Genomic DNA, 20,418 nt, shown 5'->3' on the forward strand with positions numbered 1-20,418 from the left:
AAAATATCAAACAGAACGAAATTTCAATGTAACATTTGTAACTCAGTAATATGAGAGAATTGGTCAGGGGTCTGAATACTTTTGCAAGCCACTGATATATATGACACACACACACGCTGCATATTGGAAAGTGATGTTAAAGTCTTTCACTTCCAGAGGCTTCTTAACATGACATTTTTTTGACAATGAATAAAAAGCAGTAGCTATACACCATTTTGCTTTGCTTTCAAATTTATTTTGCAAAGCAGCACAGCATTAAACTGCCAGTAACTGATACACAGCATGTTACACTGTAGTAATGTACATCACAGTTGGCAGCCAATTTAATACAGAAAAAAAAATGTGCATCAGTATGTCAAATCTGTACAGGAGATATTACAGACAACTATAGCAGCATTCCATCCACTGTCTGGTATTGCATTTTAAACAAACAGCAAAACATCAGTTACAGAAGAACAATATCAGCTGTTTTATGTTACGTGTTGCTCTGCATGAAAAAATCTTAAAAGAAATGCAGTAAACGTTTCTTACTAGTGTTAGGCATAGCAATGTAGATGACAGCATACAGAAATCTTATGCATGTAGTGTCATAAGCGGCACATTAGCTATTTATAATAAAGGCTTTACAAAGTCACTGCACCAAAACAGTCCAGTTAAGAAATATTTGTCCAAAACAATGAATGAGAAATGTATTATTATTATTATTATTATAGCTCAAAAACGCCTTCATCTGAAAAACCAAATTCAGGCTGTGAAAAATACAAACTGCTCCATGCCATTTAAAAAAAAAAAAAAAAAAAAAAACCAAAACAAGTTGCAATGCTGTAATTTATAGTCGTTTAGATCTGGAGAAATCCACTCTGGGTTAACACTATAAAGCAGGACAAGGACACACTGATGGTGCTTCACAGTTCATCCCTGCAAGAAAGATTAAAGGCATGTCAGAGTAAGCCTCACAAATTACACTGAAATATCATAGTCGCTGTTACCATGCAGAAACAAGGTCCTACAACCAACAGGCATCACATGGCAGAACCACTAAAACACAGCAGCTTTAATAGAGCATTCAAAGACAAGCAATTGCAGCAGCATTTTTGTACTTATGCAACCGTGCAGACCTATGTATCTATGTATGTGTCTATCTATCTATCTATCTATCTATCTATTCAAGCTCATTTTCAAACATTTTTCCATAAGTCAATAATTTGTTTTTTAAAGAATTACCTTTCTATAAAGTTGCTTGGTTCTGACATAGTTAATAAAGCCAAACAAATTTACTTAGGCAAAAACTGTTTGTCAAAGTAGAATATATTTTTTTTATAAAACCTAGGGAATAATATTCACATAGTTAATTCTGATCTAAACTGGTTAGCATCCAATGTACTATTTATGTAATATGTAATACTGGATAATTGTGGGTTAAATATATCTAGTACATGACAACAAATATTAGGGCTTACAGATCTCAATTCGGTGCAGAGCATTTACACTCTATAAAAAATGGCATGCAATGAAACCAGTAAAACCGAAGAACCTTGCTGTAAACAAAAAACCCTCAAACTGATACCTGATTTACCAGGCTGAAGTTAGAGGGTGATAATGAAACGTCAGTGAAGCGGATGATGCTCCGTTGAGATGGAGAATAAGGTGACGGAGTAGGGACAGTGCTTCAGTTCAACACTTCAGTAGAACCATCTTCCTGCACGTTAATGTGTGTCCATACAGGACAGGCATTAAAAGAAGTGCTTAGGTGGACAGGACAGTTTCCTTTATAGCATGGACAATACTCAAATACTACGATTTACAAATGAATTACTCCATTGAGGTGGTGATAGTGTCCCGTTATCATTTGTCAGCCCCTTCCCAGGGTTCTTGTCCTGAGAATGTATTTAAACTTGCTACTACTACTACATCTTGTGGTCATTCAAATAGCTCTGAACTGCTTACCCTACGCTTCACATTACTCAATACTAGGTATTTAGCTGGCAAATCTGTCTTAATTAATGATTTTATTTTAGAAGTCAAATCTATATATTTTAACCCTGATAGCAACTTGGTTGAACCAGAATGAGAACTTGAGGCTTGTCCATCAGGTTTATGCTTCTTTCATAGAGGAGTCCTACAGGGCAAGCAGGAGGTATTGCTGCTATCTTTGGTAAATAGTTCTTAATCATGGTATCATTGAAGGTTATTCTTCATTTGAAATACTATATTTTGCTGCCTGTAATCCGTTACATATCTACATTACAGTTTTTTTATCGACCACCTAGACCCTATCTGAAATTGGAGAATTTGCATCTACAATGGCTGTTGAGCATGATAGGATTATGCCATTAGGCAACTTTAATATACATGTATATGTGGCTGGAGATCCCACTGCTAGAGATTTTAGAAACCTGCTAGTCACTTGGGTTTACTCAACATGTTACTGTCCTGTATGGTTTAGTATTAATTTCAAGGACCTGCTTTTAACTTCTAAAGCATTAAATGGCCTTGCTTCCTATATTTAAATATATCCCTAATCACTCTCTTACAGGCACTCTGGTTCTGGCTACCCGGGTCACAATCCCGCATATTGTGAAACCACGTACCTGGGTGGTACCCGGGTTGACCCAGGTCGCAGCGACCCAAGGATGTGTGTCGACATGCTTTGACCCGGGTTGAGTGAGACAAAACGCATGACAGCCGTTCGTAAGCCAACGAAATAGCAAACAGCTGTGGTTTCACGTCCACAAGGAACAATTCTGTTTATTCTGTTTAGCCACATTTTTGTTGATTGAGACACACCATGAGCCAGATTGCAAAAGGGATGAAGAAACATTTGCTCTAATCAACATTTGAGTAGACTGTTCAATCCAGAGAAGCTTGGATGGAAGCGTCCTTAACAAGCTGCTTCCGGGGCACTGATATGTGCATTGTGTACTTGCGTCTGTCACCCAGCTCAACCTAGCATTTATCAAAAGCAATGTGAAATCACGTAGCTGACCCGCATGACACCAGGTCCTGACCCGGGTAGATTATGCCAGTGTGAAAGGGGCTTTAGATCACAGGATGAAGTTTTAGTATTCCACGGACACAGAGATAAAAGGCAGGTGGGAGAGCACTAAAGTTGTGGAATGATCTGCCATGATTTGTAAGGGAGGTGCCATCTCTTACTGCTTTTAACTTAAGATTAAAAGACACATTTTTATAATTTAGCATATGTATTTTAAAAGGTAAAACTTTACCAGCCTATTTTTTACTACTTATTTTTGTTTTAATCACTTATTGTTAATTGTTTTTTTAAAGTAATACTTCATATGACTTGTTTGACAACTTTACTGTGTGTAATTTCAGGGGTTATTCATTTTTGTTACATTTATATTTAAAGCGCTTTGAGGCAATATCGCGAAAGGCGCTATATACGTAAAAGATTAATTGATTGATTTGTAATGTTATAAACTTTAAAACCACTCAGAAGTCCACATTTTTCAAGAATTAATAATTTTAGTAAATATCAAAAAATATTTTGTCCACGAGAAGAATCCTTAAACAATGTACAGCTGCAAGGTGTCCAACATTGCAAATCCAGAATATAAATAAAAATAATAAACAGCATACCCTCAAGCACCCATGTTAAGCATTTGACGCATAGTTTAGTTTCCTGATCCTTTTTTTAATGATGTGTACTATGTTTTTGGTTTACCATTTCCCACAGAAAAATGTTAAACTCAAAAAGTGCAGCCCATTGCCATGGTATGGACTGGCAAAAAACGACAACAAGCAGCAAACGCAGCTCTTGTAATCCATTATCTGCTCCACTCCACACCATTTCACCTTTTGTCAACTTTCTGCAGAAGAAGAATAATTGGGTAGTAAGTCACTTCCACCTGGACCACTGCTTGTCTTTGTCTGTCAAAGGCACATAGATCACCCCCATGAGAGGCTTCATTTTGGTGCTGCCGTCTTCCAGCTTATCGTACTGTTCTAGCATCTGGTTTCCACCTGCTGGGCCCACCGGGAGGATCAACCTGCCACCAGGCTTCAGCTGGTCTAGGAGCTGAGGCAGAGAGAGCAGCATAATATACGTGAAGATCGTTCCTAGTCAACAGATACTTAATTATTATTATTATTATTATTATTATTATTATTATTATTATTATTATAAATGTTTCTGAAAACAATCTGAAAAAAATATATAAAAAGAAAAGCATCTGATTATAAAATATGCTAAAATATCTATTACAAAAGGGAATATATGATTGACTATTAATCTTAGCCTGTAATAAAATCAATACAGTAGAAATGTTTTTTGTTTTTTTGTTTTTAAAATCAGCCATTTTTTACCGATCATGTCGGAAGTGAATTATTAGTGTGTTATGAATAAGACAATACACGTTGTATTACTGTACCTTTTATTAGGCAGCATAAATATAACAACAAAGTTGTCTAAGACTTAAATATAAATAAAAATGATTCTTCACTGACAGTGTAGATAATAACCACAATACAAATAATGACGGCGAGCTTTATCTATTTTTCTTGATTTCAAGAGTTGTATTACGTTTATGTTTTAGCTGCATACAAACCTATTTTTATGTTTGCCGGTTATGTGTGAGCCATGCAGAACATTCTCAGTGACATAAATGAATGAGATAAACCAGAGTACGATGAACGTAAATGAACGTTACCCCAGAGTATCACACTGTGTCTCGTTTGTTAAAACATCACTTTCCTTTTTTTTTTTTTTTTTTTTTTTTACACAGTTGTACATCTTATTGTTATTATAAATTAACACAGTGTTACTGACATCAAATCACTTTGCTTTTAGTAAATACAAGAAAAAAAAGAAACATTATGCACAGCTTTGCAATTGCATACACTAAGGAAGTAGCAATAAGGACAAAAACCTACACTAATGTACAATACCGTTGTGGAAATTCATGCACCACTATTATCTATACCAGGTGTGGCCAAACTTTTTGACCCTACGAGTCGCATACCATTCCATTATTTTGGTTTACGCTTATGTGCGATGCACTTTAAATAAAATATATTCTGCAATTGAGTAAAACACAATAACTGACTCGATTTCACCAAAAACACCACATAGACACATTTTTGTAAGGATTCTTTTTGACAAGCTCTTCCCTTGCTCTGAAAACTGCATATTCGGCTTTCACTCAGTGATTGAAATATGCATGTGCCATTGAGCTGTGTCGAAAGTCATCAGGTGATGAAATATCCTTGCAGTGAACATGCAGGCTCAAAGAAACAGGACAGGGAACAAGACAGAAGAAAGAATAATTAACACGAATGAATAGAGAGAACAAAAATAATAATCTTGCTGTGTTTATTTTTATTTTCTCTCTCTTTTCATTTGTTTATTATTCTTTCTTCCGATCATTCGAGTCGCAAACCGTGCGTCACCCAGAATTTCATCGGCAGCCGCACTTGAACTGCCCAGGACCTGCGGTTTGACCACCTCTGATCTACACCAAAGAAACTTACTGCTTGCGGCACAGTTGGCGCTGCAGCACCGACATGAATCGCATCATAGGGAGCTTCCTCTATGTTTCCCATTCGGCCATCACCCACTGAAAAAAACAAAACATCAGTCTGTCAAACTAAACACAGTTTGAAATTCCACCAACACTAGTTCAACTGTGGCTCAATTGCCTATGAAGGAGACACACACACACACACACACACACATTTAGATCCAAAGTCTAGTCATCTTAGTAATAACCCAATTGTTGACTAATTGGGTCCTCAATATTGACCAAAACCTAAAAGGCATTAACAACATTATACATGAATGTTCTACTAAACAAATTGCAAAAAAAAAAAAAAAAAAAAAAAAAAAACTTACCAATCAGTTTTACCCTTCCTGATGTTATCAAACTGGGGTCATCTTTCTTAACATTGTTTATTGAATCATCAACTAGTTCTTTGATATGATCAATTCCTAAGACTCTTCCCTCTGGGCCAACCTGTAAAACAGAACATTATGTATAAAATATAATTTTTTTCTTTTTTTCTATAGCTGCATTTGCACTGTGAAACTTTTACTCCTACACTCCAGTGTGTAATGCTTTTAAAATCCCACTCCGATTTCATCTGAGTGATTCACGAATGCAAAAACACCCACTAAAATTTTAATCTAACCACACAAACTGGTCCAAAATGAGCGATAACTGCAGTGACAGGCTGTTACTCCCTACTCAAATCTGTGCAGGTCTCAATCATCTGACATGCCTTTGTAAGAAAGTTTATGCATTTAACTGCATTTGAATTTAAATGTAAAGTTACATGTATGTAACAAACAGCGATTATCTACCAACTCCACAGTATTACGACCTTTATTTTGGGTGTTAGGAGAGATATTCCACAGGTAGGACTATGAAATACAGCCCAAACACCCTTTGCAACCTCTGGGAATGCACTACTCTGTACGGAGAGAATAGATATGGGCTACGGGTGTTGAATGATTTTATATTCCATTACTAAAAAGAGCTGAAAGGAAATGTTTTAATACCATCTTACCATCCGTGCAAAGCAAACTGAAAGAATTCCACTTCCAGATCCAACATCCAGTGCCTTAGCCCCTTCATATAACTGATCGTGGAGAAGCTCCAAAGCATATGCATGCTAGAGAATACACAGAAACAAACCACTGTAAATGATTTACTGTTCACCTCTTCAAACTGTCTTCAAGTAGAAGTGGTGGAGATAACGCACTGCAAAACATTCAACATATTGCTGCCAGTTTATATTTCACTGTATTAAAAAGCTGGAAATTCCACCTTTAGTGTTAAAGATAACTAAGCTTAGTTTCCAGTGCAAAGTTTTTTTTTTCTAAATGGAATAAAAATGGTGTCATATATATATATATATATATATATATATATATATATATATATATATATATATATATAAAATTATTATAATTTATTTTTTTAATGTAGAACATTCTTTTATAGGACCTACACCAAAAGCCTCAAACCCGTCTCCCTATATGTACGAGTTAGAGATACAATATATATTTAATCCTGTTTTTGCTGAAACAAGCCTTAACACTTAAAGTGGCTTCTTTTTTCATATTTCATTTGCTACAGTATTTCATGTTTGCAAAAATTCTGTGTTTTTCTGGCTCCACTCAGAATAACTAAAAAATGCCATAAAATAGTAAATTAAATGTCACAAAGAAATTAAAATAACATTTTAATCTACTTACTCTTTAATAATTGATGGAATGTTATGCAATTAGGCACATAACACTTTTCTTACTAACCAGAACACGTCTTTACCTCTTTATATAGGTTTAAACACGTAGCTGGTTTCGCAGTCCCTTTAAATGTGCTGATCTTGGACAATCGTATTGGGTATTTTTACTAACATCTGGAAGTGTGTTGCACACATCTCATAAACCATAACCCTAAGACTATAGTGAATACTCTTAAATTAACAAAAGCCATACTACATTTTGCTTTCATTTAATGTCTGCATTTGAGCTTACCATGTGTGGAGCACTGATAGTTGCCTGGTAACCTGTAAAACAAAACTGACAACTGATTTTGCATGGTACAAAAACATACAAGTACACTTGTAGACAGACAATCTGTCAATCATTTCAAACCATTTTTTGGGATGAGTTTGTATTGTGACAACCAAAATCAGTATGATTATTTCCACAGCACTGATCAAGTTGACTCAGTCATGTTAGTCAGTTATGGTGAATTTTTTTTTTTATTACTTTCGATTTTCCTTTACGGTGTAGGATTCTACAATCAATTGTTACTGTGGTAATAACCATATAAATTGTTGGTGGTTTCAGTACGCTGGATAGCCTAACAGAGTTAGTACTACACCCAGTTTAACAGCTAGAAAGATAGAAAACATAAATAAAATGAGGAAACTTTCAAAAAAAAAATTTTTTTGTTCCAGTTTAACAGTTCTTCGCTACAGTGGTGAGGAGATAGATAAATAAATAAAGGTTAGACCTAGGCTACCCATCATAGAAGTCTATAAAGGTGACAAGGTTTTGAATCTCAGGTCAGCCACAGATTAAACTTGGTTTATGCTTGCTTTAATGTCAAACTGTTATACAACTAGGTCCTGGCAGGGAAGATGGTGCTGAACCTTAGGGAGGTTAGCAACAGTAACTCAGGTCTTCTGGAACAAGTGCAATTACATACATGCATGCATATTTTTACTTACCTATTGACTGAGGGGAATCCATGTATGGGTTACATTTTGCAAAGTGTGCACGGTCTGTGGCCAACATGACTTCAAAAACCTTGTCTGATTTAATAATCCCATTTTCTGAAGAAAAAAAGAAAAAGAACATGCATTACTACATTAATGTACAGTACAGTGGCATTTCTGGTATAAGTCTTAATACCACTAAAACATCAACCTGCTTCCTAATTCAAATATGAATAATTAAATTTAATAACATGCAAGTGTAAATGTGCTTGTAGGCTAAAAACCTGAGCCAGTTAGTGATAATATCCAGTGAATACGCCCACTACAGGTTGTAGCCACAACTTCCATTGTACATCCAACAGGAATTAACAGTGGCTGATCTAAATACGTAAACAAACCAGTACTGTGTGAGAGAATTGTCAGTACTATTAAAAAAAAAAAGTAGGTCACTATTACCCCTTCTCCACTGGCACATCCAACCCGTGAGGGCTCGGTATAGGTACGGATGGTTCTCCACTGGCTTTGTCGAGCCGAGCGAGAACCAAACCGTGAAACTCCATCCTCACAAGACATCTGAATCTGGGTCAGAGCCAGGGGCGGGGTTAAGGATTTTCGCCATTATGTTGTATCAGTCAGTACGCAACAAAGACAAACAAGCAACAACAAGCAACATGGCAGGCAGCGAGTGTGATGAGGGAAAAGTACAGCATTGGGACATTCAATTAGTCCTTCAACAGAACTAACTGAACTTTATTAAGTTGATATAAATCAGTAAAATTTGTGGATTATAAAAAAATTCCTAAAAATTTACAAAATATAGCGATACAAGATACAGCTGTACTGTTGGGCTATTAATTTTTTAACTTGTCTGCGCATCTTTTGGCAAACTGAGTTAATTAAAATAATAATTAATAATAACTGTCTTTCATTGCATGTGACAGCAGTAACGTGGCTCGGCAGTGGAAAAACAAACCAGGCTCTCCTTAACCGCACTGTGAAGGCTCGGCAGTTCAGTGGAAAAGAGGCATATATGTCCACAGCATGCAGAACAGAAGAGTATCTCGTAAGTTTCTTCAGATTCAGGAAATACTGTCAGCATTGTTTAAAAGCAGAGCACTGTGGCCTTGATTTTCTGTATGTGGAATAACTTACTGTGGAGTTACTTTTTGATTAAAGTTGGCAAAATAATTACAGTATGACATACATACAGGCATCTAACTACATCCCCAGAGATTCTTCCCCCAAAGATCATACTGTTTTCCAGTGCGGGTTATCTGCTCCATTGAGCTGTGTATTCCAAATCCTGTTATCCTGTGATAGGAGGCTGTGTGGTCCAGTGGTTAAAGAAACAGGCTTGTAAACAGAGAGACATCACAATAAAAAAAAAAAATCACATGCCAAGTCTGTGTGAATATGATACAATGTAACACAGGCCTGCAAAAAGTGTTGCTACAGTTAAATGTAATTGACAAGACTCTTTTCAAGCACCTTAGTGTGACAAAACAAACAATATGGAAAATCATCTGTTAAACAGGTAAAATGGATTATGAAGCATTGGTTAGCACTCCTTTAACCCTAAAACTTGTGTACTGGATATACCTGAAACAAATAATAATCAGCTGTTACACTTGACAGTGTGAGAAACTTGCTAAATTAAACCTATACAACATATATAAATGAATAACTAAAAAAAGATAAGGAATCTTTTACATACAAAGTTTTTCTACTATTGTTAAAAAAAATCTACTATAGCTGTCAGCTACTGCAAAAAAACAAAAAACTTTCATATGCAGTGAACAAGACATGGCTGTTTTATATATATATATATATATATATATATATATATATATATATATATATATAATATATATATATATATATCGTGTGACTACTAAGCAGCCACAGCTGGCATGGAGAATCAAATATGAGTTACAGTCTTCTTACTTAATATAGAGAACATGCTGATCACTGACGCACTTAGATGTCTTCCAGCCAAAACTGGAGACCCTGCTACTGCAGAGGTTCATTAGGTAATAATGTGATGCAGCAGCTGCTTGTTAGAACTCTTTCCAACAAAACTCATCACTTTGTCTGTTAACAGACAGCCAGGGAACTTCTTGCACGGCTTTGCAGCTAACAGAAACAAATATTTTCCAGCAGATGATTAGTTTAATCAAAGAGGTTCCAGAACCAAATCAACTAAACCTGAGAGCAGGTGGTATGGTTTGAAGAGTCGCAGTGCTGAGTAGCTGTGTGCACTGCAGTGTCTGCTGGCCACATGACAAATGTTGGGGTTGTGTTCTGGAACCCTGGTCATACGCCTATGCGAGTCAAAATACTAAACTGCGCTTTCTGCCGGTTTGTAAGAGTAGCTTTTGTATTGACATTGTATTGTAGTGAATAAAAAGTACTGCTCAAAAGCATTCCTGGAATACTAAAAAAGCATAATCGTCTCATCATTTAAGGATGCAGCTAAGCTTCTAAAACAAAGACTCTTAACTTAGTTTCAGTACCTTTTTTGTTTCTAGTTATTACTGCCAACCTAGTGCACCTTACATAGTACTTAGAATAAAGAGTGTACAAAAGGTAAAAACTAATTAAATTAGCTCCTAAACATCAATATTCCTGTGTTTGAAAAACATAATTAGTAATTGAACAAATACATAACGTGTCTTCTCACATTGCAGCATATGTTTTATACAAAATGATGTTATTATTCCAACTACAAAAAAAAAAAAATCGTAAATATGTTGAAAAGACCAGACGCATGGCTTCGAAATGAATGCATAAAAATAAACGCTTGCACAGTTTTGAGAGCTGACACACCCCTCATAATAGGAAGCCACGAAAACGTGAGCAGTGTTTCTTCCAAGTTGGCGGTGAAACAATAATAAAACGGTGCTCCATCAATTCTGAACCTACACACTTCACTCGTACATATGCTAAAGCTGTGTTACTCTCTTATTTCGGATTCCAAACTCTTGAAAAACTTACTGCGGAGATTGTTGACGAGCTCTGCTTGGCAGGATCCTCCTGACTTCCAGGCCATCGTTAAACAGACCCTGCGGATAAGGTACAGAGCGGCTGTCAGCGCCGCGCCTGCGCAAACCGCCTTGCCCACAACACTGACAACCTCCAATGCCGTGGCTCCGACGTCACCAGCCTCGCTTGACACAGCGCCCCCTGCACTGCGCTGCATCGCGGCGGGGGAGTGCAGACTGCAAAGCCAGATAGCCTGTTGAGAATCAGTGCTTGCGGTTTCGAGTAATTTAATCTTCTGAAAACACATAAACAATTTGTGTAAACAATAATAATACAAAAAAAAACCTCTAGTCAAAAACAAAAAAAACACGTCTAGTCTAGTGGTGATACTGAGGGTACTAGCTAAAAGTCATATCCTGCGCAGTTTAAAGACAAGGTGGTATGGTCCAAATTGTCGCTCTGCTGATGTCTGCCTCTAGGCGGAGTTGCTTGTGTGGATGTGCAGTTGTGTGCTTGCATTGGAAGGCATGTGATGTGACATAATTACGGATGGGATTCTAGAACGACACAGAAGCGCCTGCTGTCTTTAAGACATCATAATATTACCAAAGTACTGTTTTTGTTTTTAGCAAGTGACGTATTTGCAATAGAGATCAATGTACTATGAGATCATGTATTTAGTTATTATAATAAGGTGTGAAAGGGTTGTACTAAATGAATTAACCACACATATATTCTACAATTACACAGATAATTAATGAACGGCTTTTTAAGACATTGTTCATAGTTTAGCCTTCTAAACGTTGCAGGCACAAGGTTGTTTATCCCAAAGTGAAATGTGCTCATCACCAATGCCCTATGCCAGGGCACACGACTGCTGCAAGTTATGGATGACACCTGCCATGCCAGCTGTGTAATGCTGGTTAGAAAGCAACATTTTTTTTTCTACTTGTTTTACAGGAGAATTAACATTAAATACATACAGTGGTTTGTAGAAGTATTCACCCTCCTGCAAAGTTTTCACATTTTGTTGGCAGCTGAATGTCTTCTAAATCAGACTTTACATATAGAATCTACACAAACTACTCCACATTGATAAAGTTAAAAAATGCATATAGAATATAAATAAGTAAGATTTACAGAGAAAACAAATTAATCTCAGTTGCATAAGTATTCAACCCCTTTGCTACTGCAGCCCTAAATCACCTCATGTGCAAATGACTTGTTTGAAAGATCACAAAATTAGTTAAATGGTTTCAGCCTGTGTGTACTCAACATGATTTAACTTGTAGATAATTTCCCTCAAGTATATAAACACTTTCAAGCTGCAACTCACATAATGATCCAACAAAGCAACCTATGGAGTTTGTGAAAAAGCATGCAGATGATACTAGACATGTGGAAAAAGGTTTTGTGGTCGGACAAGACAAAAATTGAACCTTTCAGTCTAAATTCTAAGCGTTCTGTCTGGCGCAAGCCCAACACTGCACATCACTAAGTCAACACCATCTCAACTGTTAAGCATGGTGATGGCCTCATCATGTTATGGGGATGCTTCTCTTCAGCAAGGACTGGGAAGCGTGCCAGAATAGAGGGGAGAATGGATGGTGCAAAGTACAGGTGAATCCTTGAGAAAAACTTGTTTGAGTCAGCCAGGACTCTGAAACTGGGGAGGAAATTCACATTTCAGCAGGGCAATGACCCAAAGCACAAAACCAAAGCCACACTGGCTGAAAAAGAAGAGAATTAATGTTCTTGAGTGGCCCAGTCAAGGTCCTGACTTGAATCCAGTTGAAATTTTATTTAGAGACTTGAAGATTGCAGTCCATCGACGATCCCCAATAAACTTATTAGAACTGGAGAAATATTCCCATGAAGAATGGGCAAAAACGTCACCATCATATTGTGCAAAGCTAGTAGTGACCGGTCCAAAAAGACTCATAGCAGTAATTGCTGCAAAAGATGCTTCTACCAAGTACTCACTTAAGAGGCTGAATACTTTGAATTTCTTTTTGTATATTTTCTTTGCAAATTTTGCTGACATTTAACCTCCTCCTCATATAACAGTGTTCAGTTTAACCACTACAGTTTCGAATAAAAAAAGTTCGTTTGAAAAACTGTGTACACATTATTTGTAATTCAATAAAATGAGACATTATTGGTAGGGGGTGAATACTTCTGCAAACCACTGTGTATGTGGCCAAGGCTTTCTCACAAGTAGAAAAAAAGTAGAAAAATATACATTTGTATTTTTTAAAATATGTCATTAAAATAATATTCTTCCATTTTACAAAATAAATAAATACATGACGTACATATGGTGTACACCCCATCCAGATTACAATATTTTTTAGTTTCAACAAGCTTACTGAACAATTCACTCGCGTTCGCCAAAACTAATTTTGATACTGTAGAGACGCCGTTATTTATGACTCTAGCCAATCAGATAACAAAGATGTGAATCGGAAGAGGAGGAACCGGCGGGATCGAGGCAAACAGAATCTCATAAACGTGATAACATTGTGATTATTTCAACGTACTGAAGGAAAAACAGTGTTTATGGAGTATATTAATGCCAAGTTCGTGTCCCAGAAAATCAGTAAGACGAGATGGAGACCTGTCTCTTCTACATCCTTGCAACAGCCTGAAGTTTTTGCTACTGGATCTTGGGATAATGAGGTATGGACAGCCAAACATGGTCTGGCAGAGTAAGAACTAGACTGTTAAGTTTCAGGCTAAATTAAGAAAAGCAATTGACTAATTAAGTACCCCAACAAATACATTTAAGTTTAACATACGCAATTCATTATAATTATATGTCTCTTCAGATAAACCGACATGAATAAGTAATTAATGTGTAGGTTTATTCACTAGAGACTTTTTTAGTAACAGGAACTAGAACTGTTTCTTTAACGTTTTGTTTCTTGTTAGTACACGAACTACAAATAACAATTTCTAAACGGGCTGAATGGCTTCAGCCTTCTGTACTGTTAGTATCGCCAATCAAATTGAATGCACATACTGCTGTATGGAAGATACGGTTTTAAAGAAGTTGTATAAAGTCGAATCATGATAATAGTAATGAAACGCAATATAATAAACTGGGAGCGCTATGGAGTCTGGGACTTGCCATTTCTGTTACCCACAGGACAACAAGGTTTCCATCTGGTCTGTCGCAGAGCAAGGGATGCAAGAAGAGTATGAAGGAGATCCTCAATTGCTGTGTGAATACAAACACGATGGTGATGTCATGGATCTTCAAGTAAGTGTTCTACTTAATTTGTATTGAGTATAGGGATGTTTGCTGTTCATTAAAATACAGTAATGACAGAATGTCCAGTTTGTGATGGCAACTTTGTAACATAAGTGCGGATGGTCTGAAAAATACAGGTTATACATGCTGAACCATATAACGTGAGCTGCCTCTTATGTAGCATTATATAACACATGAGCAGATTATTTCTAAGTAGCAGAAAACTGCTAGAAGTTGAACACTATTTTAGACACTAAGCTATTTCTTACACATGGTTTCATTTTGTATTTATAATTAAATGCTGTATTACAGTATTTATAACTGCATTGCAGTGCATGACCAAAAGCAATACATAGCTTGTAGTCCATAAAATGGTTCTTGAATGATAAATGTGATTTATAGTTTCTACCAGTACATGATCTTCATTTAAGTTTTGTCTTTTAACAAAATAACCCATCATTTTAATGATCATTTCATCTTATTCCTCCTCATACTCATCAGGACCATGACAAGTATATGGGTGAAAGACAAATAAAGTTTTTGAAAACAATCAGTTAAAAAAAAAAAAAAAAAAACATAGCATACCTTCCTGAATATACATTTGTCTGCACCAGATCTAATTCATTTTCACATTTTTTGCAGGATTTAGTTCATTCGTAGTCTAAAAATGGTGTGACAACATTTTCTTTGGAAAAATGATTATATAATGATGGTTGGGGAAACAACAAAAATGTCACTATCAAATATATATGTATAACTGTTGTTACCTTGGCCAAAACACTTTTTTACCGTTTTTGAAAGTCTTATAAATGAGACTTGTGGTCTAACGGCAATCAGTTTTGATGTAGTTGACGCCTGTCAGTTGATTTTCTTAATCAAAAACTCTTTGTAACTAAAATAAAATGATTTGAATAGCTGTGTATTGTTCAGTTGTCCTTGATATTGTGCAAATGTACTGCTTAAAGCATTTATTAATTATATTTTTCATACCGATTTTAAACGTCACACGTAGGACTGTGATGTCATACCTTGGGATGCTACCCTTCAGTTTGAATAATAAGATAATGATTTGCGATGTGACAAATGAGGAACTACAAGACAGCAAGCATTAATCAGTCCTTGACAAGCAACACATGTTGAACATAAAAATAAATATGGACAGCAACAGCCAGCCTGTTTTAGGAACAAATCGATTTTTTTTTAAAGGCACTTCATAGCCATTTTCAGTAACAAATGACATTAAGTACAGTAAGTAACATTAAGTATAGGAAACAAATATGGCATTGTACTTTATAGCTGAAGAGATTGTTTTCATTTATTTTGGTCTATTCGTTTGCTCGGTACTTTGCTGTTCTCTCTTTGCTAGTGGACATCTGGAAGCAAATAGAATAAATAAAGGTTGATGTTAAAGACAAATCTGTACATCATTATCAGTTGTGGTAGAGCATGCAAAATGTACATATCTACAGGGAGGCATGGTTGATGATTTAAAATATATTTCTGAGAGACTAACTTACCTTGGTGCCTGTGCAGTGGGTCCTCCAAAAGCCTACTGACTTCCCAATATCAAAAATGAAGTGGTGTTGTCTCCAAAAATGCCTGAATTTCCTTGCAGATTCGTCACACCATTGTACTTTGAATTTGGTGACAACTTTTTTTTTTTTTTTTTTTTTTTTAAGATAGTACTTTTTTTTTTAAATATGAAATTTTGAACAATGTTTCTTATAGTAGCACATGATATCCCTGTAGAATTAGTTTAGGAGCCTTAGCTAGTATTTCTTAACCATAAAAGAGTTGAGAGTTTTTATTACAACACACCATTGTGGAACAGCCTGGCCACAGGATGTTTTGACTGTTTTAAGTAATAAAAGTCAAACATGACTTCTAAAAATGAAGGTGTAAGTTAGTCCAGAGTGAGTAGTTTTATGGAATGGATAATTACATTTTTCAGCATTTCATTGAGTGTCACTTATTTTGCAAGGACATGAAAATGGTAGTGTCTTTTCTTTTAACCATATACCTGTACAGGTAACATCTAGTGTAGTATTTATTTTTATTTTTTTTTAAATTAAATTAAATTACATTTCTTTTTAGTTTCTGGACCAGGAGAGAATTGTTACAGCTTCATCCACAGGGAGTGTGACCATATTTCGTCACTATCAGAACAGCCAGGTAACACAGATTTGTATTTTCTTTTTTTGCTGATAAAGCTGATACATGCATCTTGTTTCCAATATGTTTTTCCTGGAGAGGTCAGACATTTCAGCTATAAAAACTGAGACAAAAAAGAACCCCCCTCTGTTTGTATTACACTTGCACATTGTAATGTACAGGATGCATATTACAGTCATCTTTAATACACAGTGATTAAATGCATTCATTCCCGAGAATTCCCTTCTTGTCACAAACCTATTTTGCAGACGCCACTTTCATATCATCAGGATAATTGTCTAAATTATAAGTATTGTGTTTGTAGACCCTGTCTGTAAACCAGCGGTGGGAGCGAGCACACTACCATTCTTGTGACAATGCCCCCTGCACTGGGGTTGTCTGCAACAGCCCAGAAATCGTCACAGTGGGGGAGGATGGGCGGATCAACCTGCTGAGAGTGGATCACAAAGGCATCGTGCGCACTATAGGTACAGCCAACAGATTTTAAGTTGATTCTAATTTGTATGTCAAGTTGTTCTTTAAAACATTAAACAGGTTTAGGAAATCATCTTGGTCACTTGTCTATATTGAACTTTGTTTAATTTGATGGTTCATTATTACAATATAGTGCTTGAAACAATGCACTGAGAAATAAGTAGCTGTTATTTGCTTTCTCAACATATTATTATTATTATTATTTGTTTGATTGGCAGACGCCTTTATCCAAGGCAACTTATAGGTGTTACAAGGCAGTAACGGGTTACAATGCAACCGTAATAACATTTCAAACTGATACTTCAGTAGTTGCAGACCAAGGGAATACACTGAACACATCACACATGCGTCCTTCCAGCGCAAGTGGTCAAACTTTTGGGGAATTGTTCACTCCAGATGTGGTTGATGGCTTATAAACTATAAGCTGAGGGCGTATGCAAAACAAGTACTGTGTAGCTCATGCCCTACAGATGTGGTTAAAAAAATATATATAATATATATATATATATATATATATATATATATATATATATATATATATATATATTTATCGATAATATATTTTGGTTACTTTTTCTCCAATGAAAAGAATCCGCCGAGACCTAGCTTATTTTTGGGGCTTTCCAACAGGCCTGATCACCTAAATAATTTGAGCTAAAGAATGTCCTTTTGTAAGTTTTGTCAGAATTACATATACAGATTAGTATGGCATGCAGACAGACAGAAATACCTTTATTGACCCTCATATTCTGAGTCAGTCAATAATCTGTGATATGGATTTAGAAAATATTACCACAATTGTACAAGTGGTTCTCTAGACCTGTAAGTTTGACATCCAGACAAGACAACTGGACAACCACTATATACCTTGATATTATGAAACATTAAGTAACATGTAAAGTGTGACGTATTTTATATATACTGGTACACCTGCCTCCATTTCCCACTATATCCATCTGCATGAATGATAAAAGGGAAGAAAATTGTTGCAATTGTTAGATTGTATTTAAATGTTTCCCCTGTCCAGTATCATTTGCTTAATTGTATTCTGTTTGCAGACAATGCTGACAGCAGCACAATCCATGCTGTAACTTTTTTGAGGACAACAGAGATCCTGACTGTCAATTCTATTGGGCAGCTGAAAATGTGGGATTTCCGACAGCAGGGAAACGAACCATCACAGATTTTATCCCTGTGAGTGATTAAAGTGAACTTGTAATTTTCAATGAAGTTTTAAAGTTTAGCATGTTAACTTTTTACTTCATTTTTCATTGGCTATAGATCTTGTATTCTTGGTTCAAATGAAAATCCAGATCCCTAAAAAATATAAGATAGTGTACTTCCTCTTCCTCTCTTACTTTTACCATCTGGAAGACTGTTCTCTCCTCATACTGTGCCTTGTAGTACAAAAGTACAACTTGCCAAGTACCTGTCCTCATGATTCTATTATGCGCCTTTCCTAGGACTGGAGACCGAGTGCCCCTGCACTGCGTGGACAGGCACCCAAATCAACAGCACATTGTAGCAACAGGAGGTCAGGATGGCATGCTGTGCATCTGGGATGTAAGGCAGGGAAATATGCCTTACTCTCTCATGGAAGCACATTCAGCAGAAAGTGAGTGATAATGATTTTCAGTACCCTACTCTATCTACTCATTTCCATTATGCAGATGTCTGTAATGTAGTTACAGTCCTTGTCTAGGGATATGAAGTTTACTAATATTTAATGGTACACTTTTTGTACCATCTACATTTTTTATTTGATGTTTAGTAATGTGTTATGTTTGTTCTCTATCATTCCCTGTTGTTCCAGTCTTGCAAACAAGGCTCCTTTTTGCACAGTTGTGATTTATGACCCTAAAACTGCCACCTATAAATAAATGCTGTGTTTCATTTCGTAGTGTGGGAGGTCCATTTCCATCCTTCTAGCCCAGACCACCTGTTCACATGCTCTGAAGATGGCTCTCTCTGGCACTGGGAGAACTATACTACTACTGACACCCCATCTTTCCTACAAGGTAAGGAAAACAGTTTGAAAAAAATAAAAACTACTATTGTTTTTTTATTAAAAAAAAAAAAAAAAAAGTTGCACTGTTAACATTGTAACCCATGATGTACGCATAGGGTATGCACTGTACATATCCTAATATCCATTGCAAATGGAAAAATGTATGTATTTTATTTTTAAGGTGGAAGAAATGCTACCATCACGTCACGCAGCACAATTGTCCCAGCAAGCATTAATCAGTCCTTGATAAGTTCATGGTTAACCTCAGATTCTACTAAAGGACGCCTGGAGACAACCAACATGCTTCCTAGCCAGACCATGTCTGTGAACAGTTTGGATGTGCTGGGCCAGTGCCTGGTCTGTGGAACAGATGGGGAGGCTATTTATGTCACTAAACAGGTGCCAATGTAAAGAAGGACCAACACAAACAATTTCTGTGTGATTTTACTTCTCTAGTCTTGAGTTATGTACAGACTGATGACTATGTTTAAGTGGCCAAAATTACAATAAAAATGTACTGTCTTTTAAAAAAAAAAAAAAAAAAAAAAAAAAAAAAAATTATAAAATAAAAAATGCATGTGTCAGCACTATCAAACATTTTATATAAAAATATAAAAAAAAAAAGATTTCTTTTCAAAGTTTCTAAATGTGGTATAAATGGTGTATGATGTATAAACCAATTATGTGTTGTCATTTTATAACAAAATAAACTGCATTGAGGAACTTCTAGTCAGTATGTTTGTCATTCTGTTTTGTTTTAATATTTCAAATTTTGCACAATTGGGTGTTTTACAGTTAAAGCAGTGCAGGTGTACTCGAGCCCATGCAATCAGTGGGCCCCAGAGGGGTTCGGAAGTTTATTTATTTATTTATTTATTAACAGTTGTAATATCCTTTGCATTTATATTTGCAGATGTTGCATATTTGTGTCACTGTAGCTGCTGGTGTGCGGTGCCAGTAATTCACATTGTATCCTCCCATATTTCAACATGTTTCATTATTGTCTTAATTATCCAAACTTTTTTCCCCCCAGAGGCCCGTACAAGGGACATCTTCATGGAAGGTTTTGGGGTACTATTCAGCACAGACATTTGCAGTTATATTCAGTGTGCACGATTCATCCTGTCGTTTAGACGGAAGCTGTTGGGTGGTGCTGCGGGCACCAAAGTAAACTACCGCAAATCAACATGCCTGCATTTCTAATGTTTTAAAATAATTAAACAAAACAAAAAAAACTTTCCTATGAGACAATTTCTGCAAATGTCTGTCCACAAATAGATGTAGAGGCACTGGTCAATTCTGAATGAAATAAATTAAATATAATTATATATGCAGAAGTGAA

General features: G+C 36.0%; 2 protein-coding genes across 3 annotated transcripts; one reads left to right on the forward strand and one right to left on the reverse strand.

Moving 5' to 3' along the window:
- Positions 1-48: 48 nt before the first annotated feature.
- On the reverse strand, positions 49-11,604 carry LOC121316935 (protein-L-isoaspartate(D-aspartate) O-methyltransferase-like). Of its 2 annotated transcripts, none has more exons than XM_041252324.1 (8): positions 11,182-11,604; positions 8,200-8,304; positions 7,499-7,530; positions 6,526-6,630; positions 5,852-5,972; positions 5,491-5,576; positions 3,817-4,039; positions 49-918 (listed from the first exon to the last, which is right to left on the reverse strand). In XM_041252324.1, the coding sequence occupies exons 1-7, from the start codon at positions 11,474-11,476 to the stop codon at positions 3,860-3,862; spliced, it is 924 nt and encodes a 307-aa protein (XP_041108258.1). In that variant the 5' UTR covers positions 11,477-11,604; the 3' UTR covers positions 49-918; positions 3,817-3,859. The 2 variants fall into 2 exon arrangements, with proteins under 2 accessions (XP_041108258.1, XP_041108257.1); XM_041252323.1 differs by having other exon boundaries at positions 3,870-4,039; positions 11,182-11,603.
- A 2,035-nt stretch (positions 11,605-13,639) lies between these two features.
- nup43 (nucleoporin 43) lies at positions 13,640-19,596 on the forward strand. The gene is made up of 8 exons (XM_041252325.1): positions 13,640-13,848; positions 14,318-14,431; positions 16,517-16,594; positions 16,899-17,061; positions 18,127-18,262; positions 18,532-18,683; positions 18,970-19,086; positions 19,258-19,596. Exons 1-8 carry the CDS (start codon positions 13,729-13,731, stop codon positions 19,485-19,487), a joined length of 1,110 nt encoding a protein of 369 aa, XP_041108259.1. The 5' UTR covers positions 13,640-13,728; the 3' UTR covers positions 19,488-19,596.
- Positions 19,597-20,418: the final 822 nt, after the last annotated feature.

The sequence above is a fragment of the Polyodon spathula genome, chromosome 6, assembly GCF_017654505.1.
Source record: "Polyodon spathula isolate WHYD16114869_AA chromosome 6, ASM1765450v1, whole genome shotgun sequence".
Lineage (NCBI taxonomy): Eukaryota > Metazoa > Chordata > Actinopteri > Acipenseriformes > Polyodontidae > Polyodon > Polyodon spathula.

Excerpts from the sequence above, each read along its gene's own strand:
- nup43 (XM_041252325.1), top strand. The coding sequence starts at position 13,729 with ATGGAGTATATTAATGCCAAGTTCGTGTCCCAGAAAATCAGTAAGACG. Across the intron at positions 16,595-16,898 it reads GTCACTATCAGAACAGCCAG|ACCCTGTCTGTAAACCAGCG; the intron begins GTAACACAGATT and ends TTGTGTTTGTAG. Across the intron at positions 19,087-19,257 it reads CACCCCATCTTTCCTACAAG|GTGGAAGAAATGCTACCATC; the intron begins GTAAGGAAAACA and ends TTTATTTTTAAG.
- LOC121316935 (XM_041252323.1), bottom strand. The coding sequence starts at position 11,476 with ATGTGTTTTCAGAAGATTAAATTACTCGAAACCGCAAGCACTGATTCT. Across the intron at positions 5,973-6,525 it reads CAGTTTGCTTTGCACGGATG|GTTGGCCCAGAGGGAAGAGT; the intron begins GTAAGATGGTAT and ends TCTGTTTTACAG. Across the intron at positions 4,040-5,490 it reads CGCCAACTGTGCCGCAAGCA|CTCCTAGACCAGCTGAAGCC; the intron begins GTAAGTTTCTTT and ends TCTCTGCCTCAG.